The sequence below is a fragment of the Balaenoptera borealis genome, assembly GCF_965194805.1.
Source record: "Balaenoptera borealis genome assembly, chromosome: X".
NCBI classification, from domain to species: domain Eukaryota; kingdom Metazoa; phylum Chordata; class Mammalia; order Artiodactyla; family Balaenopteridae; genus Balaenoptera; species Balaenoptera borealis.
In genome coordinates, this window is record NC_138881.1 from 41,433,111 (window position 1) to 41,460,117 (window position 27,007).

General features: G+C 43.2%; 1 protein-coding gene across 2 annotated transcripts; it reads left to right on the forward strand.

Annotated features, from left to right (window-relative positions):
• The first annotated feature begins 234 nt into the window (after window positions 1-234).
• Window positions 235-27,001, forward strand: CHST7 (carbohydrate sulfotransferase 7). Of its 2 annotated transcripts, XR_014239762.1 has the most exons (3): window positions 235-1,857; window positions 3,415-5,218; window positions 5,540-7,982. XR_014239762.1 is itself a non-coding variant. In XM_082378202.1 (2 exons), exon 1 carries the CDS (start codon window positions 363-365, stop codon window positions 1,824-1,826), a length of 1,464 nt encoding a protein of 487 aa, XP_082234328.1. In that variant the 5' UTR covers window positions 235-362; the 3' UTR covers window positions 1,827-1,857; window positions 25,828-27,001. The 2 variants fall into 2 exon arrangements, 1 of the variants encoding a protein (XP_082234328.1); XM_082378202.1 differs by lacking the exons at window positions 3,415-5,218; window positions 5,540-7,982 and adding an exon at window positions 25,828-27,001.
• Window positions 27,002-27,007: the final 6 nt, after the last annotated feature.

Below are 27,007 nucleotides of genomic sequence, written 5' to 3' on the forward strand. Positions count from 1 at the left end.
TCTGGCTCCGTGCTTCCCAGCCGGCGTCCCCCACCCCGCGGCAACCCCTCCCAGATCTGGCAGAGCCCTGGACGAACCCCGGCGGGTAGAGAGGCGGGGAGAGGCTGCGGGGTGGAAGGCGGGGCGGGTCGCTGCCTAGCCGGCCAATAGGCGGCTCTCTAGCGCGGAGCCTGGAGAGGGCAGGGGATTCGCCACTAGCACCACCGCCTCCAGAGTTTCCCTTGTGGGTGCACAGCCCCGGTGACTCCGCTCCTCCCGGCGCAGAGGGGCCCCAAGAGGCCGGAGGAGCGCACTCGGGACGGGATTTCCGAGGAAAGGGAGAGGAAGGGCGCCCCACCCGCTCTGGAGGGGTTCCGTGAACGATGAAGGGCCGGCGGCGGCGGCGGCGCCGAGAGTACTGCAAGTTCGCGCTGCTGTTGGTGCTGTACACGCTGGTGCTGCTGCTCGTCCCCTCTGTCCTGGACGGCGGCCGCGAAGGGGACAAGGGCGCTGGGCACTGCCCGGGCCTGCAGCGCAGCCTGGGAGTGTGGAGCCTGGAGGCGGCGGCGGCGGGCGAGCGCGAGCAGGGCGCGGAGGCGCGGCCCGCCGCGGAGGAGGACGCGGGCCGGTCCCCCAGGTCCCGGGGCAACCTCAACGGCGCCGTCGGGGAGGCGGCGTCTCGCGAAAAGCAGCACATCTATGTGCACGCCACCTGGCGCACGGGCTCGTCGTTCCTGGGCGAGCTCTTTAACCAGCACCCGGACGTTTTCTACTTGTACGAGCCCATGTGGCATCTGTGGCAGGCGCTGTATCCGGGCGACGCCGAGAGCTTGCAGGGCGCGCTGCGCGACATGCTGCGCTCGCTCTTCCGCTGCGACTTCTCGGTGCTGCAGCTGTACGCGCCGCCGGGGGATTCCGCCGCGCGCGCCCCGGACGCGGCCAATCTCACCACGGCCGCCCTCTTTCGCTGGCGGACCAACAAGGTCATCTGTTCGCCGCCGCTGTGCCCCGGCGCGCCCCGGGCCCGCGCCGAGGTCGGCCTCGTCGAGGACACCGCCTGCGAGCGCAGCTGCCCACCCGTGGCTCTCCGCGCCCTGGAGGCCGAGTGCCGCAAGTATCCGGTGGTGGTCATCAAGGACGTGCGCCTCCTCGACCTGGGCGTGCTGGTGCCCCTGCTGCGCGACCCCGGCCTCAACCTGAAGGTGGTGCAGCTTTTCCGCGACCCGCGGGCCGTGCACAACTCGCGCCTCAAGTCTCGGCAGGGGCTGCTGCGCGAGAGCATCCAAGTGCTGCGCACCCGCCAGAGGGGCGACCGCTTCCACCGCGTGCTGCTGGCGCACGGCATGGGCGCTCGACCCGGGGGCCCGTCCCGCGCACTGCCAGCCGCCCCGCGCGCCGACTTCTTCCTGACCGGGGCGCTCGAGGTGATCTGCGAAGCCTGGCTGCGCGACCTGCTGTTCGCGCGCGGCGCGCCAGCCTGGCTACGGCGCCGCTACCTGAGGCTGCGCTACGAGGACCTGGTGCGGCAGCCGCGCGCCCAGCTGCGCCGCCTGCAGCGCTTCGCCGGGTTGCGCGCGCTCGCCGCGCTCGACGCCTTCGCGCTCAACATGACGCGCGGCGCGGCCTACGGCGCGGACCGGCCCTTCCACCTGTCGGCGCGCGATGCCCGCGAGGCCGTGCACGCCTGGCGCGAGCGCCTGAGCCGAGAGCAGGTGCGTCAGGTGGAGACCGCATGCGCCCCAGCCATGCGCCTGCTGGCTTACCCTCGCAGCTGGGAAGACGGCAACGCCGAGCCGGCCGAGGACGAGGAGACCCCGCCGGAGACGGAGGCCGACGGCGCCACGTAGCCCCGCTCCCGCGCCCCCGGGACGGATCCGGGTAAGGTGGCCCCCGGCAGGGTAGGGTCAGGAAAGGGTCTTGGGGAGCTTGGATCAGCCTTCAGGGGGAGGGGAGGGATGCCGTCTCAGATCTCACCCGATGAAAATAGATCTGAGCGGTAGGGGAAGTCCAGCTGGGAGCATTTGGGAGAGTCATTGGGATCTCTAGCATAGCCCCCTGCCTTCTCAGAGGAAGACCCAGAGAAGCGAGAGGTTAATTATGGCTAAGGCGGAACGCAGGTCTCCGCACTACGTTTCCCCTATGAAGTAAAAGGTAGGATCGTCTGTGGAGAATGAGGAATGGGGGAAGGAGAGGGAAGAGGGATATCACGGGTCTGAGCAGAGTAGAGAAAGTTTGAAAGTCACAATGAAACTTGAGACTGGGAATTGACATGAAAAGTACAGGATTTCGGGGACCATATGAGGTCCATGATTATGATTTTATCTTGATGCCACTAGGTCCTGTGGGGAAACCTTTTGCAACAGTGTTTGCAGGCACAGGGAAAACCAAAAGCAAAATTTGGGGGAAAGTTATTTACTCTTATCCTACCTACCCCTAATCTGTTTCATATTTCTTTGCCTCTGCCTCTCTGACGTGCAGACTCCGAGGCTTTCTTTCGGATTTACCAAACATACAGTCATAGGCCTCTCTTGCAACAGCTTTTGCACATGTGTGTGCCTCAGGCTCTGGTATACTGGCGTGGAATGGACTTTGATTTCCCCTGGCTCGAGGGGTGGCTCCCTCCACCTCCCACCCCCGGCCCCAGTGGCTGGCGCTCCCAGGATATTTGACCATATTCCGTTCACATCAGGTCACAAAAGCTGCCTGGTCTGCTTCCTCTAGGGCGGACAGAACCTCAGGGCTGGGCTTCCCTCACTCTGCCCCATCCGCTTGAGAGATGGAACCTTGGATTGGCAGTAGCAGCTTTGGCTGTGACTGCTGAAGGAGCTTTGTGAATAGACATTCCCTTTCCGCCCCCCCCCCATTTTTTTTCTTTCTCTGTAAAGCATATATCCTAAGATATCCTAAGATGCCAAAATGGGGCTTAAATGATCTCAAAATGTGTTCAGTGTCTGGGTCAGTCTATGGCCTGTTCGTTGGGATGAGGGAAGTTTGTTCTACGTGATGTTGACCTCAGGAGTCTAGTTAGTGGCATGGGAATGCGATTTCCCAAACTTTGTGTGAGCTGGAAGAGTGCAGCTCTCTGCACTGTGCAGTCCAGAGGAGGAAAAGCAGTGCTGGGTGGGCGGAAATGACTTAAGTTTCCATTCATTAGTTTATAGTGTAATTCAGTATTCCTCTGAGATGAAGCTCTGAGGACAAAGTTGAAGACGTTAATGAAGATGGATTTTGTTGTTGTGAATAGAGCCAGGGTTTCAGAGTGATTTCGGAAGCTGATTTTTCTCCTAGTGATCAAGTGGTTTTCTTAGTCAGTTTCTGTAATTGCTGAGGAAGTCTGTGCTCTTTCCTGATTTCCAGAGTGAAGGTAAAAGGCACAGGGTGACTTGTCACATTTTAACAAAAACATCCTTTCATCTGCTAATCCTGTATTTACAGATGTAACATAATGGGTCTCCAACCCTCCTTCACCGGTCTGAGGGAACGCCTCTCGAGGACAAATGGCTGCAGCATTTTATGGTTTTAAGAACTGACAATCTCCCAGAAACTTTGACTCTTTTTTTTTTTTTCATTTTTACTAACATTTGGCACTGACTGGGGTGAGGTAAGAAAATGAATAGAGAGGAGGGTTAGAGGACACAGTCTTCATCCAATAGGAGGTTAGAGTCTGTGCACGTGACAGTGACTATGGGGCCAGACATCGGTGCTGCTGTTTGGAAGAGCCGATGGGGCTTCCTTTGCAGGGCTGCAGGGACATCTGGGAACAAGCTTTAGGCTCTTTCAAACTCTGGTGACTGAGCTCTTCCTCCCACATTTCTGCTGGAATTATCGGGCACTTACCATGTCACCACCAACCAGTGGATTTATCAAAATGCTTGTATTCCTGGTTCCGAGAAAGATAATGTTACCAACCAACTGATGAGTTTTCAAAAGTCTGTCACACTCCACTCTAGGAATGGGAAGGGGGTGGATCCTCAGGTGCCATGCATTGAGTTAGGCATTGTGGATATATCATTACTGTGACTGTCGATGAAAATAATCAATAAACAATCTATAATAAGAATAGAAAAGAGTTTTATCTGAGCCAAACTGAAGACTATAGCCCCGAAGACAGGAAGACAGTCAGATGACTGTGAGCAGCTGCTCCAGAGAAGCTTGGTTTTCAGACCAGTTTTACATCTTGTCAGAACAAAGAACACTAAGCAACTCAGGGATCCGTTCCTTCAAGGTTTCCAAAAACAAACAAACAAAACAGATCAGCACGTACACCGCGAGCCAGTATGTCCTCAGCACCTGGAGAGTGAGTCTTATCATCGAAGGAGTACCAGCATTGGCATCCCAGGAAGGAAGGCATTTAATCTTTATTTTTAACACAGACATTCTTTACTTGTGGTCAATGCGCCCTTTTCTTTAATAAGTAAAGTAGAAGTACCATGTACGTTTGATAGGCTACAAACAGGCTGTTTTAGCTGGCATCACATTCGGGTTAAATCATGTATAAGCCAGAATGACTTCCCCGTACCTCCATATGTGAACATTTCTTTCATCATGACATATTATCAGTTTTACAGATGAGAAATCAGAGACTCAGAGAAGTCAGGTACCTTGCCCAAAGTCACACCTGGGCTGCTGGGCTGCTGGGCTGCTGAACTGAGTGTCATGCAGCACTGGTATTAGACCCCAGAGCTCAGAATCTCTCCATTATAACACACCCTCACCTGCCCCCCCCCTTTACCATCCCCTGGCGCCCTTTTGGCACCGCAGCCAGGCTTAGTGGCTAGTCTAGGGTGAGAACGACACTTAGCTTTATTACTAACACTGAACAAACCAATAAAATATCCCTGAGCGCTGCCAACAGCACCTACACGGGAGAGCCCCTGACTCTATAGCCGTCCTCCTCATGGCTGTCCTTCGCTTGGGGCACCTGAGCACCCTTGGGGCACCCTTGGCTCAGCAGTGAAGAGGGACTGCACGTGAATTAACCTGAGGGACTTCTGGATGCTCCAGACCTGACAGCCAGGATTTGGCAGGGAGGGAGTCAGTGCGCTTTTTTTTCAGGGCTGGGTGGGGACCGCAGCACCAAACCAAGTCACCAAGGACCCAGGCCCTTTCCGTCTTTTCCATCTTCTTGGCTTTCGTTCACCAACTTATCTTCCCACTGTCACAAGATGGTAGCCTCAGCAAGAAGCATCACTTCCTCACCCAACCACACAGGGCTGTGAAAATGCAGAAAGGAAGGAAGGTGGGGGCTTCCCTGGTGGCACAGTGGTTGAGAATCTGCCTGCCAATGCAGGGGACACGGGTTCGAGCCCTGGCCTGGGAAGATCCCACATGCCACGGAGCAAATGGGCCCGTGAGCCACAACTACTGAGCCTGCGCGTCTGGAGCCTGTGCTCCGCAACAAGAGAGGCCGCGACAGTGAGAGGCCCGCGCACCGCGATGAAGAGTGGTCCCCGCTTGCAGCAACTAGAGAAAGCCCTCGCACAGTAACGAAGACCCAACACACCGAAAAATAAATAAATAAATAAATAAATATTTAAAAAAAAAAAAAAAAGGAAGGAAGGTGGTTACTAAGGGGTAGCGTTTTCCCTCATGTATCTGTCTTTCCTCCAATCTGGTTATAAAACCATCCCCAGAACCCCCTACCCCACTCGACTTCCTTTTATGTCTCACTGGCTAGAACTGGGTCACGTGTTCTGCTGTAGCCCAGTAATTGGTGAAAGGGAAGGGGGTTGTCATGATTAGCTTAGACCAGTGGGTTCTCAGCCCTGGCTGAACATTACATTCACCTGAGGAGCTTTTGTGTGTTTTTTTTTTAATGTCAATATTAAAAAAACTCCATCCTCAGAGATTCTGATTTAATTGGTCTGGGGTGGGATCCAGTTATATAATTACTGTATAATCCCCCAGGGGATTGTATAGTGCAGCCAAAGTTGAGAGCCACCTACTTGGACCAGTCATGCTTCATCCCCTGGGCTGAGCCCTTGCCACTGGAACAAGATGAGGATGCGGACTAAAGTTGATGAGCAGCGAACTGTCTGCCACAGTCATTTATGTAAAAGAACTTGGAGCTGTGAAATACCAAGCAGCTGTAGGGTGTTAATGTGGAAACGTCTTAAATTATTCACGGCTCCATTTATCACGCTCTCACATTCCTTCAAATGCTTTGTTGTCTGTATCTCCTTATCTATAATCCATCATGGTGCACTATCCACTACCATTCCGAACAGACTCATGTGCTGTCCTATCCTTTTCAGCATGTATCCGTTTGACCTCTGCCCTTGGTAGGACCCAAGATTTCGTTTCATTAGGCATTTAAGACATCTTGGTCTTTGTTCTTCACGAGATAGATGGACCCTTTGAATGAAATTAGGAAGGGAGGTAAGCACACTGTAACCGAAACCCCAACAATCAGAAAGCGTTCTTTCTAAGGAAATCATCCAAACAAAAAGAAATGAGCAGCCATCACCAAATCCCTAACAAAGCATTTTGAAAGTCATTCCGTTTTAGTAAAGCCAAATGGCTTACGTATAAAAATTACTGAAAGGGAAATCTCTTGCTTAAACAGCAGTCGGTACTGCTAAAGAACAGGCATTTGTTAAACATTGTTCCTACCTAGAATTTCTCATTCAACAAAATTTGTTCAAATTCCTAATTGTAGTAAAAGAATGAAACTAGAACACTCCCTAACACCATGCACAAAAATAAACTCAAAATGGATTAAAGACCTAAATGTAAGGCCGGACACTATAAAACTCTTAGAGGAAAATGTAGGCAGAACACTCTATGACATAAATCACAGCAAGATCCTTTTTGACCCACCTCCTAGAGAAATGGAAATAAAAACAAAAATAAACAAATTGGACCTAATGAAACTTCAAAGCTTTTGCACAGCAAAGGAAACCATAAACAAGACGAAAAGACAACCCTCAGAATGGGAGAAAATATTTGCAAATGAAGCAACTGACAAAGGATTAATCTTCAAAATTTACAAGCAGCTTATGCAGCTCAATATCAAAAAAACAAACAACCCAATCCAAAAATGGGCAGAAGACCTAAATAGACATTTCTCCAAAGAAGATATACAGATTGCCAACAAACACATGAAAGGATGCTCAACATCACTAATCATTAGAGAAACGCAAATCAAAACTACAATGAGGTATCATCTCACACCAGTCAGAATGGCCATCATCAAAAAATCTACAAACAATAAATGCTGGAGAGGGTGTGGAGAAAAGGGAACCCTCTTGCACTGTTGGTGGGAATGTAAATTGATACAGCCACTATGGAGAACAGTATGGAGGTTCCTTAAAAAACTAAAAATAGAACTACCATACGACCCAGCAATCCCACTACTGGGCATATACCCTGAGAAAACCATAATTCAAAAAGAGTCATGGACCACAATGTTCATTGCAGCTGTATTTACAATAGTCAGCACATGGAAGCAACCTAAGTGTCCATCAACAGATGAATGGATAAAGAAGATGTGGCACATATATACAATGGAATATTACTCAGCCATATAAAGAAACGAAATTGTGTTATTTGTAGCGAGGTGGATGGACGTAGAGACTCATACAGAGTGAAGTAAGTCAGAAAGGGAAAAACAAATACCGTATGCTAACACATATATATGGAATCTAAAAAAATGGTTCTGAAGAACCTAGGGGCAAGACAGGAATAAAGACACAGTTGTAGAGAATGGACTTGAGGACACGGGGAGGGGGAAGGGTAAGCTGGGACGAAGTGAGAGAGTAGCATGGACATATATACACTACCAAATGTAAATAGATAGCTAGTGGGAAGCAGCCGCATAGCACAGGGAGATCAGCTCGGTGCTTTGTGACCACCTAGAGGGGTGGGATAGGGAGGGTGGGAGGGAGACGCAAGAGGGAGGAGATATGGGGATGTATGTATATGTATAGTTGATTCACTTTGTTATAAAGCAGAAACTAACACACCATTGTAAAGCAATTATACTCGAATAAAGATGTTAAAAAAAAAATTCCTAATTGTAAATCAATGTAGGTATTGTGTTCAAGCCGGAGGGCTAGAAGTTAGGATGGTGTGTGTGTGTGTGTGTGTGTACATATAGACAGGTATTTGAGTGGCAGGGATGCAGTAAGGTGCGAGCAATTTTTAAAAACACACCCACATCCAAATTCTTATTGCCCCCTTGTGAGGTTAGTGCTGCCTTTGACCAAGACATTCTTGGAGCTCCCCCTTGGGACTGCCTTCCCAGGCAGGACCCCCTCAGTTGATGGTGGATTTAGTGTTTAGGAAAAATCAAGGCTCATCAAATGTGGCGAGTGAAGCAGGGGAGGAGGCTGGTCCTGCGAACTGAGGTGTGGCCATAGAGTAGTAGCAGAGTCATTCCTTGGCTCATATGAAATCAGTTTTTATATTAGGGTACAGGAACCCAGGCATCAGAGCCTGGCTTTCCTGGTTACTACATGATTGACCTTGGCAAGTCCCTAAACCATTTTGGCTTTAGTGTTCTTACCAATAAGAAGACGAGGTTGATTTAAGAGGATTTACAAATTTTCTTGGCACTAAGTGGGGGTGTGTGTGACATTTATTGAGTGCCTATTTTGTGTACTGTGTTACTAGCTTACTGCATGTTGTCCGAGTTAGTCCTCATCTTAGCTTTATGAGGTACATAGTATCCCCATCGTATGGATGGTGAAACAAGCTCAGCGAAGTTGGGTAATTGCTAAGGATAACACAGCCAGAGGATTAAAATCAGGTGCTCTCTATTTTGAAACTAGTGTTAAAAATTTTTTAGGAATAATATAAGCACATGGCGAAAAAAGAGTTCAACAGTTTAGGAGGATATAAAATACCTGCCAGGCTCACTTCATAGAAGTAACCACTACGTTTCTTGTGATATATGTCTAGAAATATTTCATGGAAATTCAAACAGAAGTATGTCGGCTTTTTGTACTTAAATCTTTTTATTTTTAATTCCTTAAAATTTTAAAATCGAGATCTGACATAACATTATATTAGTTTCAGGCATACAACGTAATGGTTCACTCTTTGTATATATTGCAGAAGATCTCCACAGTTAGTCTAGTGACTATCCATCACCACACAAAGTTATGTAGTTTTTTTTCTTATGATGAGAAATTTTAAGATCCACTTTCTTAATAACTTTAAAATATATGGGAATTCCCTGGCAGTCCAGTGGTTAGGACTCCGTGCTCTCACTGCTGAGGGCCCGGGTTTGATCCCTGGTTGAGGAACTGAGATCCCACAAGCCATGCGGCACGGCCAAAAAAATAAATAAATAATACACACACACACACACACACACACACACACACACACACACACACACACACACATGGCATTATTAACTGTAGCCGCCATGCTGTACATTACATCTCCCTGACGTATTTATTTTATAACTGGGAGTTTATACCTTTTGACCCCTTCACCCATTTCAACCCCACACCCAGTGCCTCTGGCAACCACCAGTCTGTTCTTTGCATCTGCGAGTTCATGGGTTTTGGGGTGGGGGGCGGAGGGCTAGATTCCACATATAAGTGACATCATACAGTATTTGTCTTTCTGACTTATTTCACTTAGCATAATGTCCTCAGGGTCCATCCATGTTGTCACAAGTGGTGATATTTCATTCTTTTTTTATGGCTGAATAATAGTCCCTTGTACACGTATATACCACATTTGCTTTATCCATTCATCCACTGATGAACACATAGGGCATTTCCATATCTTGGCTATTGTAACTAATGCTGCAGTGACCATGGGAGTACAGATATCTTTTTGAGTTAGTGTTTTCATTTCCTTTGGATAAATACCCAGCAGTGGGATTGCTAGATCATATGATGGTTCTGTGTTTAACTTTTTGAGGCACTTCCATCCCATCTTCCATAGTGGCTGCACCAATTCACATTCCCACAATTCTTGGGTGACAGGGAGGGGCACTTTGTTGTACTGGATTTCTGCTATCATCTACTTAAAGTCCAGAAACATGATGGCAAAGATGAGGTTATCAAAACCGTGCCTTTGAAGAAGATGGTGGAGAGAATTCGAATTCGCAAGTCCCAGATTCTAAATGATGAGGTAATCACTATCTTGGATAAGTACTTGAAGTTGTGTTGTGGAGAGAACATGGCCGTGGGGCACGTTCACCGCTCTCAGCCACCCATCTACCAGTCCCTGGCCAGCAGCTGAGGGCATGTATATCACCTGTTTTTTTTTAAAATAAATAAATAAATTTATTTATTTTTGGCTAAGTTGGGTCTTTGTCGCTGCGCGTGGGCTTTCTCTAGTTGCGGCGAGCGGGGGTCTACTCTTCGTTGCGGTGCGCAGGCTTCTTGTTGCGATGGCTTCTCTTGTTGCGGAGCACGGGCTCTAGGCGCACGGGCTTCAGTAGTTGTGGCACATGGGCTTCAGTAGTTGTGGCTCGTGGGCTCGAGAGCGCAGACTCAGTAGTTGTGGTGCACGGGCTTCGTTGCTCCACGTCATGTGGGATCTTCCCAGACCAGGGCTCGCACCCGTGTCCCCTGCATTGGCAGGCAGATTCTTAACCACTGCGCCACCAGGGAAGCCCTATCACCTGTTTTTGAAGAGTCCCAGTACTGACTACATTTAATAACTATAAGGGCATATTTTTCGTTCTATAAATTGTTTAGTGAGAATTTTAGGGACTATTTTTCAGTATCTTTGTGCCAGTTAAAGTGGGATGCTTTTTTTTTTTTTTTTGGCTGCACGGCTTGCGGGATCTTAATTCCCCCACCGAGGATCGAACCTGGGCCCCCTGCAGTGGAAGCGCAGAGTCTTAACCACTGGACCACCGGGGATTTCCCTAAAGCGGCATGCTTTTCAATCTAAAAAGCTTAATTTTATAAAATTGACTTACTTTTCTAGACTAAAATTGTATATGCTTTTGGTAATTGGAAACTCTGAGAATATTGGCTGCTGACTGTTGCCATTGTGTTCTTACAAAATTATTTTCCATTTTTTATGGAATGTTCCCACAGCTAGCTATGTCATAAGGTACTGCTCAGTTCATCCATTTATCCTTTGGCAAAGGGTCAGTAATGTTTAGAGAAAGATTTGTGGACTTAAACAAGAAACTTAATGCCAGCGAATTGATTTAAAATCCTTTACCGATTAGCATTAAACTTAATAATTAAGTATTTAGCTTTTGTTTAGGGATTTTTCTGATGGTCTTTTGTGAAGAATCTTTTCTAAGTAATTCTTCCCTTCCCTTTTTTGTGTCAGTGTTTCAGAAAATAGTTTACTCGAGTCCTCTGCTTTCTCTAAATCCAGTTGTGACGAAATCTAATTTGTGAGGTATGATTTAAAGGTTACAGAGATAAAACTAATGAAACCTAAAAAGACGAAAAGTTCCTATATCGTCTTCTTTTCAGTGACTGTCTAGTATTTCATTGTAGGAATGTATTGTAACATATTTAACCAGTTCCTAGTCCCAACACTTCATTGCTGCATTTTTAATAGCATCTTTTGCATACATGTAAGTACATCTGTAAGAAAAATTTCTGTAGTAGGGTGACGGTATAGAGCAAAATGTATACAGGCTTTTTTACATTTTGAGAGGTTAAGTTGTTCAACGTTGCACCAACATCTGCCCCCACCAGCTGTTTCTTGGAGTGTCTGCTTCCTAGACTTTCAACAACAAGCATTTTATCTATTTTTTTTTTCAACATGGCTAGTGTGATAGGTGGAAAACCCTTTCTCCCAGCGCCCTGGCCCTCTCTGACCCTACAGTTCATCTCAGGCGGTGAATAAATGCCTCCCAACTCAGGTTGTGATAACCAGATGCCGAGATGAAATTCATTCCTTAGTCCTTCTTCGACGCACCTGGGTTTGCAAAGTGTCCCTTCTGTGGTTCTTTTGAAGGACTGGACACATCTTGAAATCAAAGTGGTCATCCCTTTATAAAACCACACTTACACAGGACATCAGGTTGTAGCAAGCTTCTTATTAAGCTGAACTTCTCCTGCTACTGCTGCAGGGGATTGTACCTAGTGACTTGAACTTCAGCTATTTCGGGACACTATCAGTGGGGAACTGAGGCTGATTTTAAATGAGGTTGAACTCTATACAGTTTCTCTCTACTCCTGAGAGCCTTCTTTATTGGGGGGGGGGCGGGGGTGGAGGGCAGAAGTGCCCATTTGCAGTTGTTGAGGCAGGATTCAGAGGATTTTCAAAGAGGCTTTTGTAGTCTGGGCAGGGATTTGTTTCCCATGAATACAAATGTAATATAAATAATTGGGAGTGATGCTTTTAAAAAACATTTATAAGCAGCTGGCTTAAAATTCCTCAGTATGCCTTTTCTCAGCCTGCTCTCTGTCTAAGCAGCACAGAAAAGACTGAAACTGAAAAAAGCTAAACGGGCCTTGCTTTTGTGTGTCCAGTCGAACAAGGTGACGAATAAATGAACCTCTGTCTCTGTGAGGTCTCCTGGCCCCTCATCCTCTCACTTCGTAATGGAACCCGAGGAACTTGCTCTATTGAAAGAACCATTTCTGCTCAGGTGCAGTATAAAATAAGAACAGTAGGGACTAAGAAACAGCTCTGGCCCAAGTTCAAGAACACAGGGAAGTGGAGAACTATTGGGGAGTTGAACAGGAAGCAGTTTCAGTCGGAGCAAAGTTGCTGAGCTCAGTGATGTCTTCATGGGAATGGGAAGCCTTCAGCCCTGCTCCAGCCCACAGGCACCAAGCCAGAGGCCGTCAGTCCGCTGGATGCTGAGAAGACATTGGAACGGCAGCTGGCAGTGAATGTTTTGAAATCTGGGGGGTTAAGGGGTGGTGGAAGACGACCACCACGTTTGACTTCAATGATGACCGCAGTGAACAAATTTCTCCTCCCCTGAAATGGATGCAGCAGGGGGCTTGGCTGTAGAGTCACATTCTAAAAATAGCCACTGAGGTAGACTCGTGTTTTTCACTCGTGGAATGGAAGCCCTTTCTTTTAAGTGTTACCTTCAGGCAGAGGTGTTAGAAGGAGCCCCGAAGGCACAGGGAGAGTTGTGAGAATCCAGGGCAGTCTCTGGGCCCTGCCAGCAAGAAGCCTCAAATCTGGCCTGAAATCCAAACGCTTAGAGGGCCAGCTTGGACAGATTAATCTTGTGTGATTAAGATGGTTTGGTCACAGTAACCAGCAGGCTGGAAACAGAAACCAGCCTAACTGAAAGGCTGAAGTAGAACATTACAGAAGCGTTTGTAAGCTATGGGGAGCGGGTGGGGACTCGAGACTCTGAGTTCCTTTGTAAAGATGATGAACTGGGGAAAGTTATGAACAGCGCAACTGGAGGCTGGCTGAAGCAGTCCTGACATACATACAGATCAAGTGAACATCAAGGAAAAAATGTCCCAGGGCTTTGAGGGTCACTTTCCCCATGACTGAGACCAGACATTACCAAAAAGGACTCATTACTGCCTCGGAGAGCTTATGGGAACAGTAAGCCAAAAATACTAAAACCAAGATAATGTTTTAAAAATAGAACTTCCTTTCAAACAGACTAGAGCTGGCGTATGTTAAATATACAGATTTTAGAAGCAATAAAATAGATGCTGTCTCTTCCTGTAATAAAGGATATCGCCAACAGGGATGTGAGAAGGGAAAACAATACATTTTTCAGGTTCTGCAAACAACAACAAAGTTAAACTTTGTTGTCTTTCTGTGCACTCCCCTCCCCCACCCCATCCCCCCAGCTGGGAATTGCCAAGGGGACTATTTTACAAAAAGGAGAGGGTTGGCTAAAAATAAACACACAGCCCTACCGAAGACCAACAAAACTCCCAGCATTATCGAATGCCTTTTAGATTCATTTTTATTTCTCAGCAGTCAAAAGGAAGGAGAAATCATTCTGAGCTCAGGAAAAATCCATGTCCTGCCCCTAAGTATGGCAATCTCTGGCAATCCTACAGGCCCAGGAGAAGACTGGTGTACGGCTCGCCAGTGTCCTGTGAGAACGTGAACCTGCTCTTGGCCTTGGGGCCATTTCATCCCTGCCAGACTGTGCACAGCGCTAGGAAAGGGTGGCACAGACACAGTGCCTCGCTCCGCAGGGAGAGAGAACCAGAAGTGATGGGCTAGACTTGGGGTGACACACAAACTCTGTACCCTGACTAGCCATCCTAACCTGTGAATCCTGAAGCTGATCGGGAGTGGCCCTAGTGCCCCCCACTCCATTTGGCCCCCTGTAGAGGCCAAAGGGCTGCCTGAAGGGTAGGTCCAAGCTTCCCAACCCTGTGCCCTCACTAACTCCTGCCAACCCTACTTGGTAGATGGCAAACATCTGCAAGTGGGCGGTCAAATATATATTACAAAATACTGATTCCGTTCCTTTATTTGAGTTGGGAACGACTTTTCTCACAAAAGCAAGTAGGTACACCAATTAAAATTGTATCTTGGAGCAGCTCAATGAAAGGAAAAAACAAAAGTCAACTAGCCAAACTCACGTCTTTCCAAGTTTTATTAACACTGGTTTGGAGCGCATTCCTTTGGTTCTGAAGTGAGCTCAAAAATTTAGGAAATTTTTAGCTGGGGCTGGGTATGATAAAATTGGAAACGTGTTATTATTTTATTCTCTTCTATTGGGGAAATGTAATGGCCATTCCGTTTTTACACTGGCTGACTCTGGGTCTTGACTAATGAGTCCCACGGAATGAGGTTTTATTCTGAATTCCGGAGCAGAGAAGTGAGTCCTCTTCTCCCACTGGGGGCAGGGAGGGATGGGGATGCAGTTCAACTCTAGACATGGGCTGCCCAGGGTCAGGCAAGTGGCTTTTCCCCGAGTTTCTCCCTTTACTCCCCAGGCAAGAGTTTTGTTTGTTAGTGGGTTTTTTTTAAAAGATTACTTTGAATGTGGACCATTTTTAAAGTCTTTATTGAATTTGTGACAGTATTGCTTCTGTTTTATGTTTTCGTTTTTGAGTGGCAAGGCATGTGGGATCTTAGCTCCCGGACCAGGGATCGAACCCACACCCCCTGCATTGGAAGGCGAAGTCTTAACCACTGGACGGCCAGGGAAGTCCCTTATTTTTCTTTTAAACTCAGTCTCTGTTTTCACCTAAAGGGAGAGTTGTTTCATGTATTAAATAGGACTGAAACTAGTATTGACTAATGCAAAGATACTGGTGCCCCCTGCCACTGCTACTTAATTTTTCAGATTGAAAGTCTGGAAACGATTTATAACATGTATGCTGCTTCAAGTACATTTCTAGGCTATTTGGGGGGTGTGGTTGTATTAGCAAACTCCATGTTTCCTGTTCCATTTTGCTTTAGAGTCACAGGGAGGGAACGCTTGCACTTTGACATTTCTGGTATTTCAAGTATTATTTTAACATTATCCCTAGGCAGCTCCCTTAAAAAAAAAAAAAGACAACTTAATGGCTCCATTGTCACAAACTTTGTCAGTTATTTCCGTTTTCCTTGGCACTGCATTTCACTAATTTGAGGTGAAAACAGGAAGGTGAAGAAAGCTTAACCAAGGTTAACATAAACTTAGATGATAACATCACTCACAGGGGGCAGTTCCAGAGTAGGATATTGGGAGATGACCCCCCTCCCACCAAAACACATCGCCCTTGAAAAGGAGGCTAATGCCTGTCCTCGGCCCATTTGTTCTGCAGCGGGTCCGGGAGGAAGGCTGTTACAATAGGCTGGAAAGTAATTCCCCCGAGATAACAGGACCCGCTGAATACCCGGAAACCTCAGCTCCCGCAGCCAGAGTGCCAGGTCCCTGCACCAACTTTTAGCATCTGTGAAGTGGCTTCTGGTGGGGAACCTGGGGCGCCTCACCTGGCACAAGTGTGTGGGCAGGGACAGGTGAAACCAAGAAAACTGGAAGGAAAGAGGGGCTAGTAGAAATCTACAAGTGCAATTCAAGGAGGGGAGGGAGGTGCCCATGCCGGTTCGCAGAGCCACCGGGGACGCCCAGGGATCGGTATCTGACTTGAAATGGGCCAGGAAGGCCACTGAAAGAGGCAAGTTCATTTGGCCGAATCTTCTGTTCTCAACCTTGAAAGCCGGCAGGAAGTTGATTCTTCCTCCTCCCCCATCCCAGCTTCAGACGTTGAAAAAAGTTTGATTAAAATGCTAAGAGTGTGTCTTCCTGGGTTATTCCGCCCGGGGAGCCTCAGCCAAGCCAACTGCAGGCAATCACAGCCTGGAATGACGTTTCCCTTTGATGGCAGAGAGGCTATTAGTAGGTCAACCAGCTGCAGTTAGGGCCCGGCTGGTCATTTAAGTACTCAGGGGAACTGTAGCAAAGGAGATAAAATACACCCAACTCATGGGAGTATGACTTTGAATCTTTAAGTAAACAATCCATTTTTTAAAAGTGCAAGTGAATTTGTGAATTAATTTGAGTATTAATTAAGCCATTAAGGAATGACTTCACACTTCAATGCCACATATTAAAAAAAAACTTTTATACAGGCTTCACAAAACAATATACAGAAATCTCTGTAATTCTGGAAATTAATTGCACCAAGACAGTTTTTAAAATTATCTATTCTCTATTATCATACAGGATAGGTCTTTAAATAGTTTTGACTTCGGAATGACCAGAAGGGTCTACACCATTTCAGGTGGTTCAGGCAGTAGTAAACATTCTCCCCAGACGCTGGACAAGCGGAAATCATTTTAACCAAGAAGTTTAGTAGCTTAAAATTTACTTCTACATTGTTAAACATCTAGCAGTTGTAAAAAGGGCAAAGCTGGCTACTTGGTAACTGTAGCTGGCTGATAACTTGAGCATTCAATTTTAAACTATGCACGCAAACTTGAATACTTCATTGCTCCAAACGAATCAGGCCCCATAGTATTAAGAAGAGTGGGGTCTGGAGTTAATTAAATTCTTAATCCTATATCTAAGGAGCTTGAGAATTTGGGGGATCATCACACTAAGAATTCATGGACATGTTAATGTTTTAAACACAACCAAAAGTAATTAAAAATGGGAGGAAATTAACTGACAGTTTTTGTAGGGTCTACTTGGAGGTGAAGTCAGAACTGGAAGGTATTTGAGCATCCCTGCCCTGGTGCGGTGACATTCAGGAACTGAGACCAAACCAGAAGAACGGGAATCCATTTCTGATGTGAAGAAATGGCCTTGTGGGGTTGCTGCCTGGGCCCAGCCTGGCTTAGCAGGACTTCAGAATTGTTCTTCAAATACCCCAGAGGCAGTAATAGATCTTTGAGGGCACCTGTTTCTCCTCTCCTCCCACCTTGTACTGCTGGGTGATTTGATAAAAAAAAAAATGTGGACTTATGAAAAGCAGCTTTTCAGGTCGATTTTAAAATTTTTTTTAAAGAAGGTTTTTAATAAAAGGACTTAAAGGGTGCTTATGGGTCCAGAGGTTGGGCTGATAGTATCTCCATAAACATCTGTCAGGACATGGGATATGATCAGGCAACATTTAGCACTTGGTTAGTTATTGACAGAAAGCCACCCTGAGTTACTGCCAAGTTGTTCTCAAGTCTTTAAAATGACCCAAATGGAGAGCTGAATGCATTGTACAAAGAAAGAGTGACAGAGGAAAACTTTTTATTTTGAAATAACTATAGACTCATGGGAGGTTGCAAAAATAGTACAGAGAGGTCCAGTGTACCCTTCACCCAGCTTTTCCCAAAGGTAACGTGTTACACATCTTACACATAGATCAATATCAACACCATGAAATTGACATTGGTACAATCTACAGGCCTTATTCAGTATTTAACAGTTTTTACGTGCACTCATTTTGTGTGTATGTGTGTGCATAGATCTGTGTGATTTTATCACATATATGTAAACATCACCACAATCAAGATACAGAACTGTTCCATCAGCAAAAAGAAACTCTCTTGTGCTATCCCTTTATAGTCACATACCCTACTACCTCATCCCGCCCCTTTCCCTGGCAAACACTAATCTGTACCCCATCTCTGTAACTGTGTTATTTCAAGATTGTTATACAAATGGAATCATACAATATATAACCTTTTGAGATTGTCTGTTTTCATTGAGCGTAATTCTCTGGATATCCATCCAGGTTGTTGCATGTATCAATAATTCATTCCTTTTCATTGCTGAGTAGTTTTCCATGGTATGGATGTACCACAATTTGTTTAACCATTAACCCATTAGAAGGGCATTTGGACTGTTTCCAGTTTTGGACTATTACAAATAAAGCTGCAATGAATATTTGGGTATAGGTTTTTGTGTGGATGTAAAGTTTCATTCCTCTGAGATGAATGCCCAGGAGTGGAATTGCCGGTTTGTGTGGTATATGTATGTTTAGTTTTATAAGAAACTACCAAACTGTTTTTCAGGGTGGCTGTACCATTTTACATTCCCACCAGCAATGTATGAGAGAGAAATTTCGGTGCAGCCTTGCCAGCATTTGGTATTGTTGCTATGTTGTATCTTAGCTGTTCTAATAGGTATGAAGTGGTATGTTATTGTAGTCTTCATTTGCATTTTCCTAGTGGCTAGTGATGTTGAACATCTTTTTGTGTGCTTATTTGCCATCCATATCTCCTCTTTGGTGAAATGTTGGTTCAGGTGTTTTGCCCATTTACTAACTGGATTGTTTTTTACTCTTGAATTTTGAGAGTGATTGGTATATTCTAGATAAAAGCCCTTTGTCAGACATGTGGTTGCAGATATTTTCTCTCAGACTGTATCTTGTCTTTTCATCCTCTTAACAAGATCTTTTGCAGAGCAGAAGTTTTAAAATTTTGATGAAATCCAATTTATCATTTTTTCTTTTGTAGGTTGTGCATTTGATGTCATGTCTAAGAACTGCCTGTCCCTCACCAGTATCACACTGTTGTGATTAATGTCGTTAGATGTAGCTTAATATTGAATAGAGTGACTATTCCTACTTTATTCTTTTCCAGAAAGGTTTTAGCTATTCTAGTTTTTTTGCCTTTCCATATAAATTTTAGAATAAGCTTCTCTGTATGTATAAAAGGCATTGATAGAATTTGGTAGGAATATTGTTAAAACTATAAATCAATTTGGGGAAAAATGACATCTTTACTTGAGTCTTCCAATCCATGAACATAGTTATATCTCTCTATTGATTTAGACTGTTTGATTTCTTTTATTGGTGTTTTGTAGTTTTTGGCATACAGGTCCTTTATTGTTTTGTTAGATTTATACCTAAGTATTTAATTTGAGCAATTATAAATAGCATGAGTTTTTAAATTTGGTTTCAAGATGTTCATTTCTAGTATATATAAAGTTGATTTTTTAATATTGATCTTGTAGCCTGCAAATCTGCTGAATTCACTGATTAGTTCTAGGAGTTTGTTTTGTATTCCTTGGGATTTTCTATGTACATAATCATATAATCACAAATAAGGACTGTTTTCTTTCTTTCTTTCCAATCAATATGGCTTTTCTTTTTCTTGCCTTATTTCGTTGGCTAGAACTTCTAGCACTGTGTTGAATAAGAATGGTAAATGCAGACACCTTTGTGTTCTTCCTGATCTTAAGGGGGAAGTATTCAGTCTTTCACCATAAATAATGAGGTTAGATGTTGGTTTACGTAGATTTTTTTTTAACATCTTTATTGGAGTATAATTGCTTTACAATGGTGTGTTAGTTTCTGCTATATAACAAAGTGAATCAGCTATACATATACATATACATATACATATACATATACATATATCCCCATATCTCCTTCCTCTTGCGTCTCCCTCCCACCCTCCCTATCCCACCCCTCTAAGTGGTCACAAAGCACCCAGCTGATCTCCCTGTGCTTTGCGACTGCTTCCCACTAGCTATCTATTTTACATTTGGTAGTATATATAAGTCCATGCCACTCTCTCACTTCGTCCCAGCTTACCCTTCCCCCTCCCCGTGTCCTCAAGTCCATTCTCTACGTCTGTGTCTTTATTCCTGTCCTGCCCCTGGGTTCTTCAGAACCATTTTTTTTTCTTTTTAGATTCCATATGTACGTGTTAGCATACAGTATTTTGTTTTTCTCTTTCTGACTTACTTCACTCTGTACAGACTCTAGGTCCATCCACCTCACTACAAATAACTCAAATTTCATTTCTTTTTATGGCTGAGTAATATTCCATTGTATATATGTGCCACATCTTTATCCATTCATCTGGTTTATGTAGATTTTTTAAATTGAGGAAGTTGTCCTCTATCCCTAGTTTGCTGAGAATTTTTATCATGAATGGGTGTTAAATTTTGTCAATTTGCTAAATTTTGTCAGTTTCTTGAGGTAGGTGCTTAGATTACTGATTTGAGACCATTCCTCTTTTCTAATGTAAGCATCTAATACTATAAATTTCCCTCTCAGTACTCCTTTGGCTGTGTGTCACAAATTTTGGTGTGTTGCATTTTCATTTTCATTTAATATATTGTTGTTGTCTAACTTCCCATGGATTATTTAGAAGTATGTTCTTTAATTTCCAAGAGGCTGGAGAATTTCCTCCTATCTTTTTGTTATAGATTTCTAGTTTGATTCTATCAGGGTTAGAGAATGCATTCTGTATTATTATTTCAATTCCTTTAAATTTGTTCAGGTTTGTTTTATGAACCAGGATATGGTTTATGTTGGGAATGTTCCACGCATGCTTAAAAAGAATGTGTTTCTACTGTTATTAGGTGGAATGGTGTATAAATGTCAGTTCAAACGTTTGGTTGATGGTGTTGTTTAGTTCTCTATCGTTGATTTTCTGTCTAGTAATTCTATCAACTTTTGAGAAAGAGGTATTGAAGTTTCTAACTAAATGGGGACATGTCTATTTCTCCTTTCTATTCTTTTAGTTTTTGCTTAAAGGAATTTTAAGTTCTGTTGTTTGCTATACACATACACATTTAGGATTGCTATTGTCTTCTTGGTGGGTTGAACATTTTACTATTATGTACTGTCCTTCATTGTCCCTGGTAATTTTCTTTGCTCCAAAGTCTATTTTATCTGATATTAATATAACCACTCTTGCTTTCTTTTGATTAATATTTGTATGGTTATCTTTTTCATCCTTTTACTTTCAACCTACCTATATCATATCTGAAATGAATTTTATATGTTTTATATGAGCATATAGATGGGTCATGTTTTCAAAACCATTCTGCTGGTCTTTTTTGTGTACTGTATTTGTGTTTTTTGACCATTTATATTTAATTATTGATATTATAGGGCTTAAGCTTGCCATTTTAAAAACTTGATTTCAGTTTCTCCCTCTATTTTTTGTTCCTATTTCCCTTTTTGTGCCTTCCTATGCATTACTTGAATGTTTATTAGAATTTTATTTTTATTTATTTGCAGTGTTTTTAAGTATATATCTTTGTATGCTTGTTTTACTGGCTTCTTTTCTTATTGAAATATAGTTGATTTACAATGTTGTGTTAGTTTCAGGTGTACAGCACAGTGATTCAGATACATATATATATATGTATGTTAATCCCAACCTCCTAATTTAGTCCTCCCCAACCCCTTTCCCCTTTGGTAACCGTAAGTTTGTTTTCTATGTCTGTGGGTCTATTTCTGTTTTGTAAAAAAGTTCATTTGTATTTTTTTTTTTTTAGATTCCACATATAAGTGATATCATATGATAATTGTCTTTCTCTGTCTGGTTTACTTCACTTAGTATGATAATCTCTATGTCCATCCATGTTTCTGCAAATGGCATAAGTTCATTCTTTTTTATGGCTGAGCAATATTGCATGTATGTATGTGTATATATATATATATATATATATATATGTATGTATATATATATATACCACATCTTCTTTATCCATTCATCTGTTGATGGACATTTAGGTTGCTTCTATGTCTTGGCTATTGTAAATAGTGCTTCAGTAAACATTGGGGTGCATGAATCTTTTTGAATTATAATTTTCTCCAGATATATGCTCAGGAGTGGGATTGCAGGATCATATGGTAACTCTATTTTTAGTTTTCTAAGGAACCTCCATACTGTTCTCCATAGTGGCTGTACCAATTTACATTCCCACCAACAGGGTAGGAGGGTTCTTTTTCTCCACACCCTCTCCAGCATTTATTATTTGTAGACTTGTTTTTTTTAACAGCTAATTCATTTAATGTAACACTATTTTTTAAATTAATTTTTATTGGAGTATAGTTGCTTTACAATGTTGTGTTAGTTTCTACTGTACCTCAAAGTAAATCAGCTATACGTATACATATATCCCCTCTTTTTTTGGATTTCCTTCCCATTTAGGTCACCACAGAGCATTGCGTAGAGTTTCCTGAACTATACAGTAGGTTCTAATTAGTTACCTATTTTATACATAGTATCAGTAGTGTATATATGTCAATCCCAATCTCCCAATTCATCCTATCCCCCCTTTCCACCCTTGCTGTCCATGCGTTTGTTCTCTACATCTGTGTCTCTATTTCTGCTTTGCATATAAGATCTTCTATACCATTTTTCTAGATTGCACATATGTGTTAATATACAATATTTGTCTTTCTCTTTCTGACTTACTTCACTCTGTATGACTGTCTCTAGGTCCATCCATGTCTCTAGAAATGGCCCAATTTCATTCCTTTTTATGGCTGAGTAATATTCCATTGTATATATGTACCACATCTTCTTTATGCATTCCTCTGTCGATGGACATTTAGGTTGCTTCCATGTCCTGGCTATTGTAAATAGTGCTACAATGAACATTGGGGTGCATGTGTCTTTTTGAATTATGGTTTTCTCTGGGTATATGCCCAGTAGTGGAATTGCTGTGTCTTATGGTAGTTCTATTTTTAGTTTTTAAAGGAACCTCCCTACTGTTCCACGTAGTGGCTGTACCAATTTACATTCCTACCAACAGGGTAGGAGGGTTCCTTTTCCTCCACACCCTCTCCAGCATTTATTATTTGTAGACTTTTTGATGATGGCCATTCTGACCAGAGTGAGGTGATACCTCATTGTAGTTTTGATTTGCATTTCTCTAATAATTAGCAATGTTGAACATTTTTTCATGTGCCTGTTGGCCACTGTATGTCTTCTTTGGAGAAATGTCTATTTAGATCTTCAGCCCCTTTTTTGATTGGGTTGTGTTTTTTTTGATATTGAGCTGTATGAGCTGTTTGTATATTTTGGAAATTAATCCCTTGTTGGTTGCATCATTAGCAAATATTTTCTCCCATTCTGTTGGTTGTCTTTTCGTTTTGTTTATGGTTTTTTTGCTGCACAAAAAAGTGGCTTCTTTAGGTTACACATATGTAACTAATCACAACCTACTGGTCTCAACGTTTTACTACCACCTCAAGTGAAGTGTAGAAACTTTATGTCCATTTAGGTTCCATTATCCTGTGCCCTTTATAATTCTCTTATAATATTTTCTCTCTGTATATTGAGAACTACATCATACAATGTTATAATTTTTGCCTCAACTGTCAAACATAATTTTTTAAACTCAAGAGAATAGTCTATTAAATTTACTTGTATTTTATCCTTTCTGTTCTTTCTTCATTCATGATGTTTCAAGTTTCCTTCTTTTATCCTTTCCTTTCTGCTGGAAGAACTTCCTTTAGCAGTTCTTTTACAGCAGTTCTATTGGCAATAAATTCTCTTAGTTTCCTTCATCTGAGAATATCTTTATTTCACATTCATTCCTGAAGGATATTATCATGGAATATAGAAGTCTGAGTTGACAGTTTTCTTTCAGCTCTTGAAAAATGTCATGCCACTTCCTTCTGGCCTCCATGGTTTCAGATATGAAATCCACTGACATTCAAATCATTGTTTCCATAAGTAATGCATCATTTCTCTCTAGTTGCTTTCAAGATTTTTTCTTTGTCCTTACTTTCCCGAAATTTGATTATGCTGTATCTTGGTGTAGATTTCTTTGGGGTTTTGTTGGGGTTCACCCAACCTCTTGAATCTGTAGGTCTTTTGCCAAATGTGGGACATTTTTAGCTGTATTTATTCAAGTACTTTTTCAGCCTCAATCACTTTTCCCTCTTTCTGGAACTCTGATTTTTAAACAAATGAACACTAGATCATTTACTGTAGTACCACAGGTCCCTGATGCCCTTGTTCATCTTTTTTCACTCTACTTTCTCTCTTTTGTTCAGATTGGGTAATTTCTATAGTTATATTTTCAAACTCACTAATTCTTTACTCTGTCATCTGTATTCTGCAATTTGGCCCATCCAGCGAGCTTTTAAAATTTTGGTTATTGTATTTTACAGTTCTAAATTTTCCATTTGGTTCCTCTTTCGTTTTTGTATTATATTTCTTTGCCAGGAATTTTTTTTTTCGCTTCAAGTGTGTAACTGCTAATTGAAGTATTTTTATGATGGTAGCTTAAAATCCTTCTTGGATAATTTCAGTATCTGTGTTGTTTCAGTGTTGGCATCTGTCAGGTGTCTTCTCTCATTCAAGTCAAAATCTCCCTGGTTCTTGGTTTGACAAGTGATTTTTTTTATTGTATCCTGAACATTTGGCATACATTTGAACATATATTATGAATCTCTGAATTTTATTTATTTTAGCAGGCCTCCACTGACACTGTGCTGGTAGAAGAAGGGGTACGTCACCTGGTTATTGCCAGGTGGGGGTGGTAGTCCAGAAGCCCTGGCTTCCCACTAGGCCTCTGCTGACAGGAGGGGGGATTTTTTTTTTGAGGTGCTTGGGTTCTTTCTAGGCTGACCCTTTCCCTGCCCTTTGGCTAGAGATAACAGGCTTTTCATGGGACTTTTATGGTCTATGGCCATTGGTATTTCTGGCCTGCTGGATTCTTCAGCATCCATCCTAGGATATTGAGGAGGCAAAAAGAAAACCCAGGCAACTCACGCCTGTGTTGTTCCTCAACCCCCAAGGTCCCTAGTCAGTCCAGCTTGTTCTCCCTATCCTTCAGAGTCTTATCTTCATTTTATAAATATATTATATTTGGAAATTTTAGTTACACTTTTTGGGAGGAATAAGGAGAAATGCATCTATTCTACCTTACCTGGAACCACAGTCAGCCTGTCTGGAAATTGGTTTTTATTAAACTAAATTCAACTGAAATTTGACATGCTAGCTCTTTCTTTATGTAAATAACCAGTACTAACAGAATGCTAAAGGTCATGAGACAGGCCTCAAGGCACTTATGAAATCAGTTCTTGCCTAATGCTTAATGTGAATCTTTATTGCACATTTTTAATCATCTTGAAAGTGCTCCTTACCCAAACTCTGCTGCATCAGTAGTTCTATCAAGTTTCACTACATTAGAAAATGATGTCAAATTTGGCACATATCCAGGATCAGAGGAAGGATCACAAGAAAGCCAGAAACTGGTGGCAGAACTAGCATGAACATCGTCAGTTCACCCTTTGCCGCTCCCATAAAGTGATGCAGCAATGTGTTTTAATGGAAGATGGAAAAAGCCCAGATCCCACAGAGGTAGGAAGCTGGACTCGTTGCTTATATACAGCCTCAGTTTTACAGAACAGCTGATCGTTGTTGGCATGATTTATTTCGCACGTATGAACCAGTACACAAGTGAAAGGTGGATGGTTACATGGTCGGTGCCTAAAGGTACAGCTTCAGTCCCAGCCCTTACCCCACTCTACCCAGCAGGTCTCAGAAAGTTCTCAACAGGCGCCCCACAGCAGCAGCTGCAGAAAGCACAGTCACACTAAGAGAGGTGCCCCCATCTTTTCCCCGTCTTTATCCTCACCAAACACCTCTTGGGTCACGAGCAGAAATGATAGATACTGATTCTGTATGGGTTTACAGCATTGGATAATGCAGCTTAGGTACGGAAGATTATAGGTTTCATATTTAAGAGGCCTTATATCGTCAAGGTTCAACAGGCTTTCCGTGGATTTCTGTGTTCTGAAGTTCAAACATCCTTTGTTCCTTCCCTTCCAGGTCAGTCACCACGAACCAGGGCACTCAGCACATTGTCCCAGCATTGGGGAAGCCACGCTGTGGAGGCAGTCTATCACACTGTCAGAGACTGGGGCTTGACTTTGTACCAGCTGCTGTGCTATTCTGCGGAGCAGGAATATCATGAGCTGTTAAATAATGACTGACACATTGGTTGAAATGAAGTTTCCAGTAAGGAAGTGACAGTGCAATGTGGATAATTATGGCAATAAAATAGGAAGAGCTTTAGTTCTCAGCCTGACCCTGCCTCTGCTGGAGCCATGTCAACAAGGCGTTCTCAGAACAAAGAAGAGACGTGATTTGGTACCATTTCCCATCAGCAGGTGTCTGGACAAAACATCAATGTGAATAAGGGTCAAGTGCAGTCCTGTGTATCTTGATTAAATTACTTAATATTAAATAAAAGGTCTGGGTGGTATTTTTTAAAATCTGACTCATCCAGCTCTAATTTCAAATAGCTCCCCTCACCCCGACCCTTGAATGGATTTTTAAAAAGTAATTTCTCTCCCTGGGGTGGGAGAACCCTAATGAACTGAAAGAAATTTTTGCTTTTAAATTGTTCTACCTGATGTTTTTGTAAATTATATTATTAAATGACTCTGGAGTCACTGTTAATGACAAGATTTGTTTTTGCTTTGTTATGATGTAGTTCAATTGCATGGTTTAGGGAAAAGCTAGTCTACATACAAAAGAAAACAAAGACTATGAAGGAAACTATAGCGAGCTCAAGAATCTTAGCAACTAGCCAACACTCAAAGCCTGTTAAAGATGATTGCAGGCCGGGAGAAGTCACAGGCAGAGACCAGGTTTAAAGTGTTTCTTTTAATCCTAAGGCACATTTTTAACATCTAAAAAAAAATCTGTTGCTGTGATTTTTAGATCTAATTTTAAAACTAAAAATTTTCAAGCATCTAAATTAGGGGTCAGCAAAAAACTTTTCTGTAAAGACCCTGATAGTAAATAGCTCAGGCTTTATGAGCAGCTAGTTGTTCACTGCTGTTACAACTCCTCAGCTCTGCGTGAAAGCAGTCACAGACAGTATGCAAATGAGTGAGTGGAGTGTGTGCCAATAAAACTTTATTTACAAAAACAAGCAGTAGGCTGGATTTGGTCCAGGGGCTGCCGTAATTTGTCAATCTCTGTTCTAAATGAAGTTGGAGAG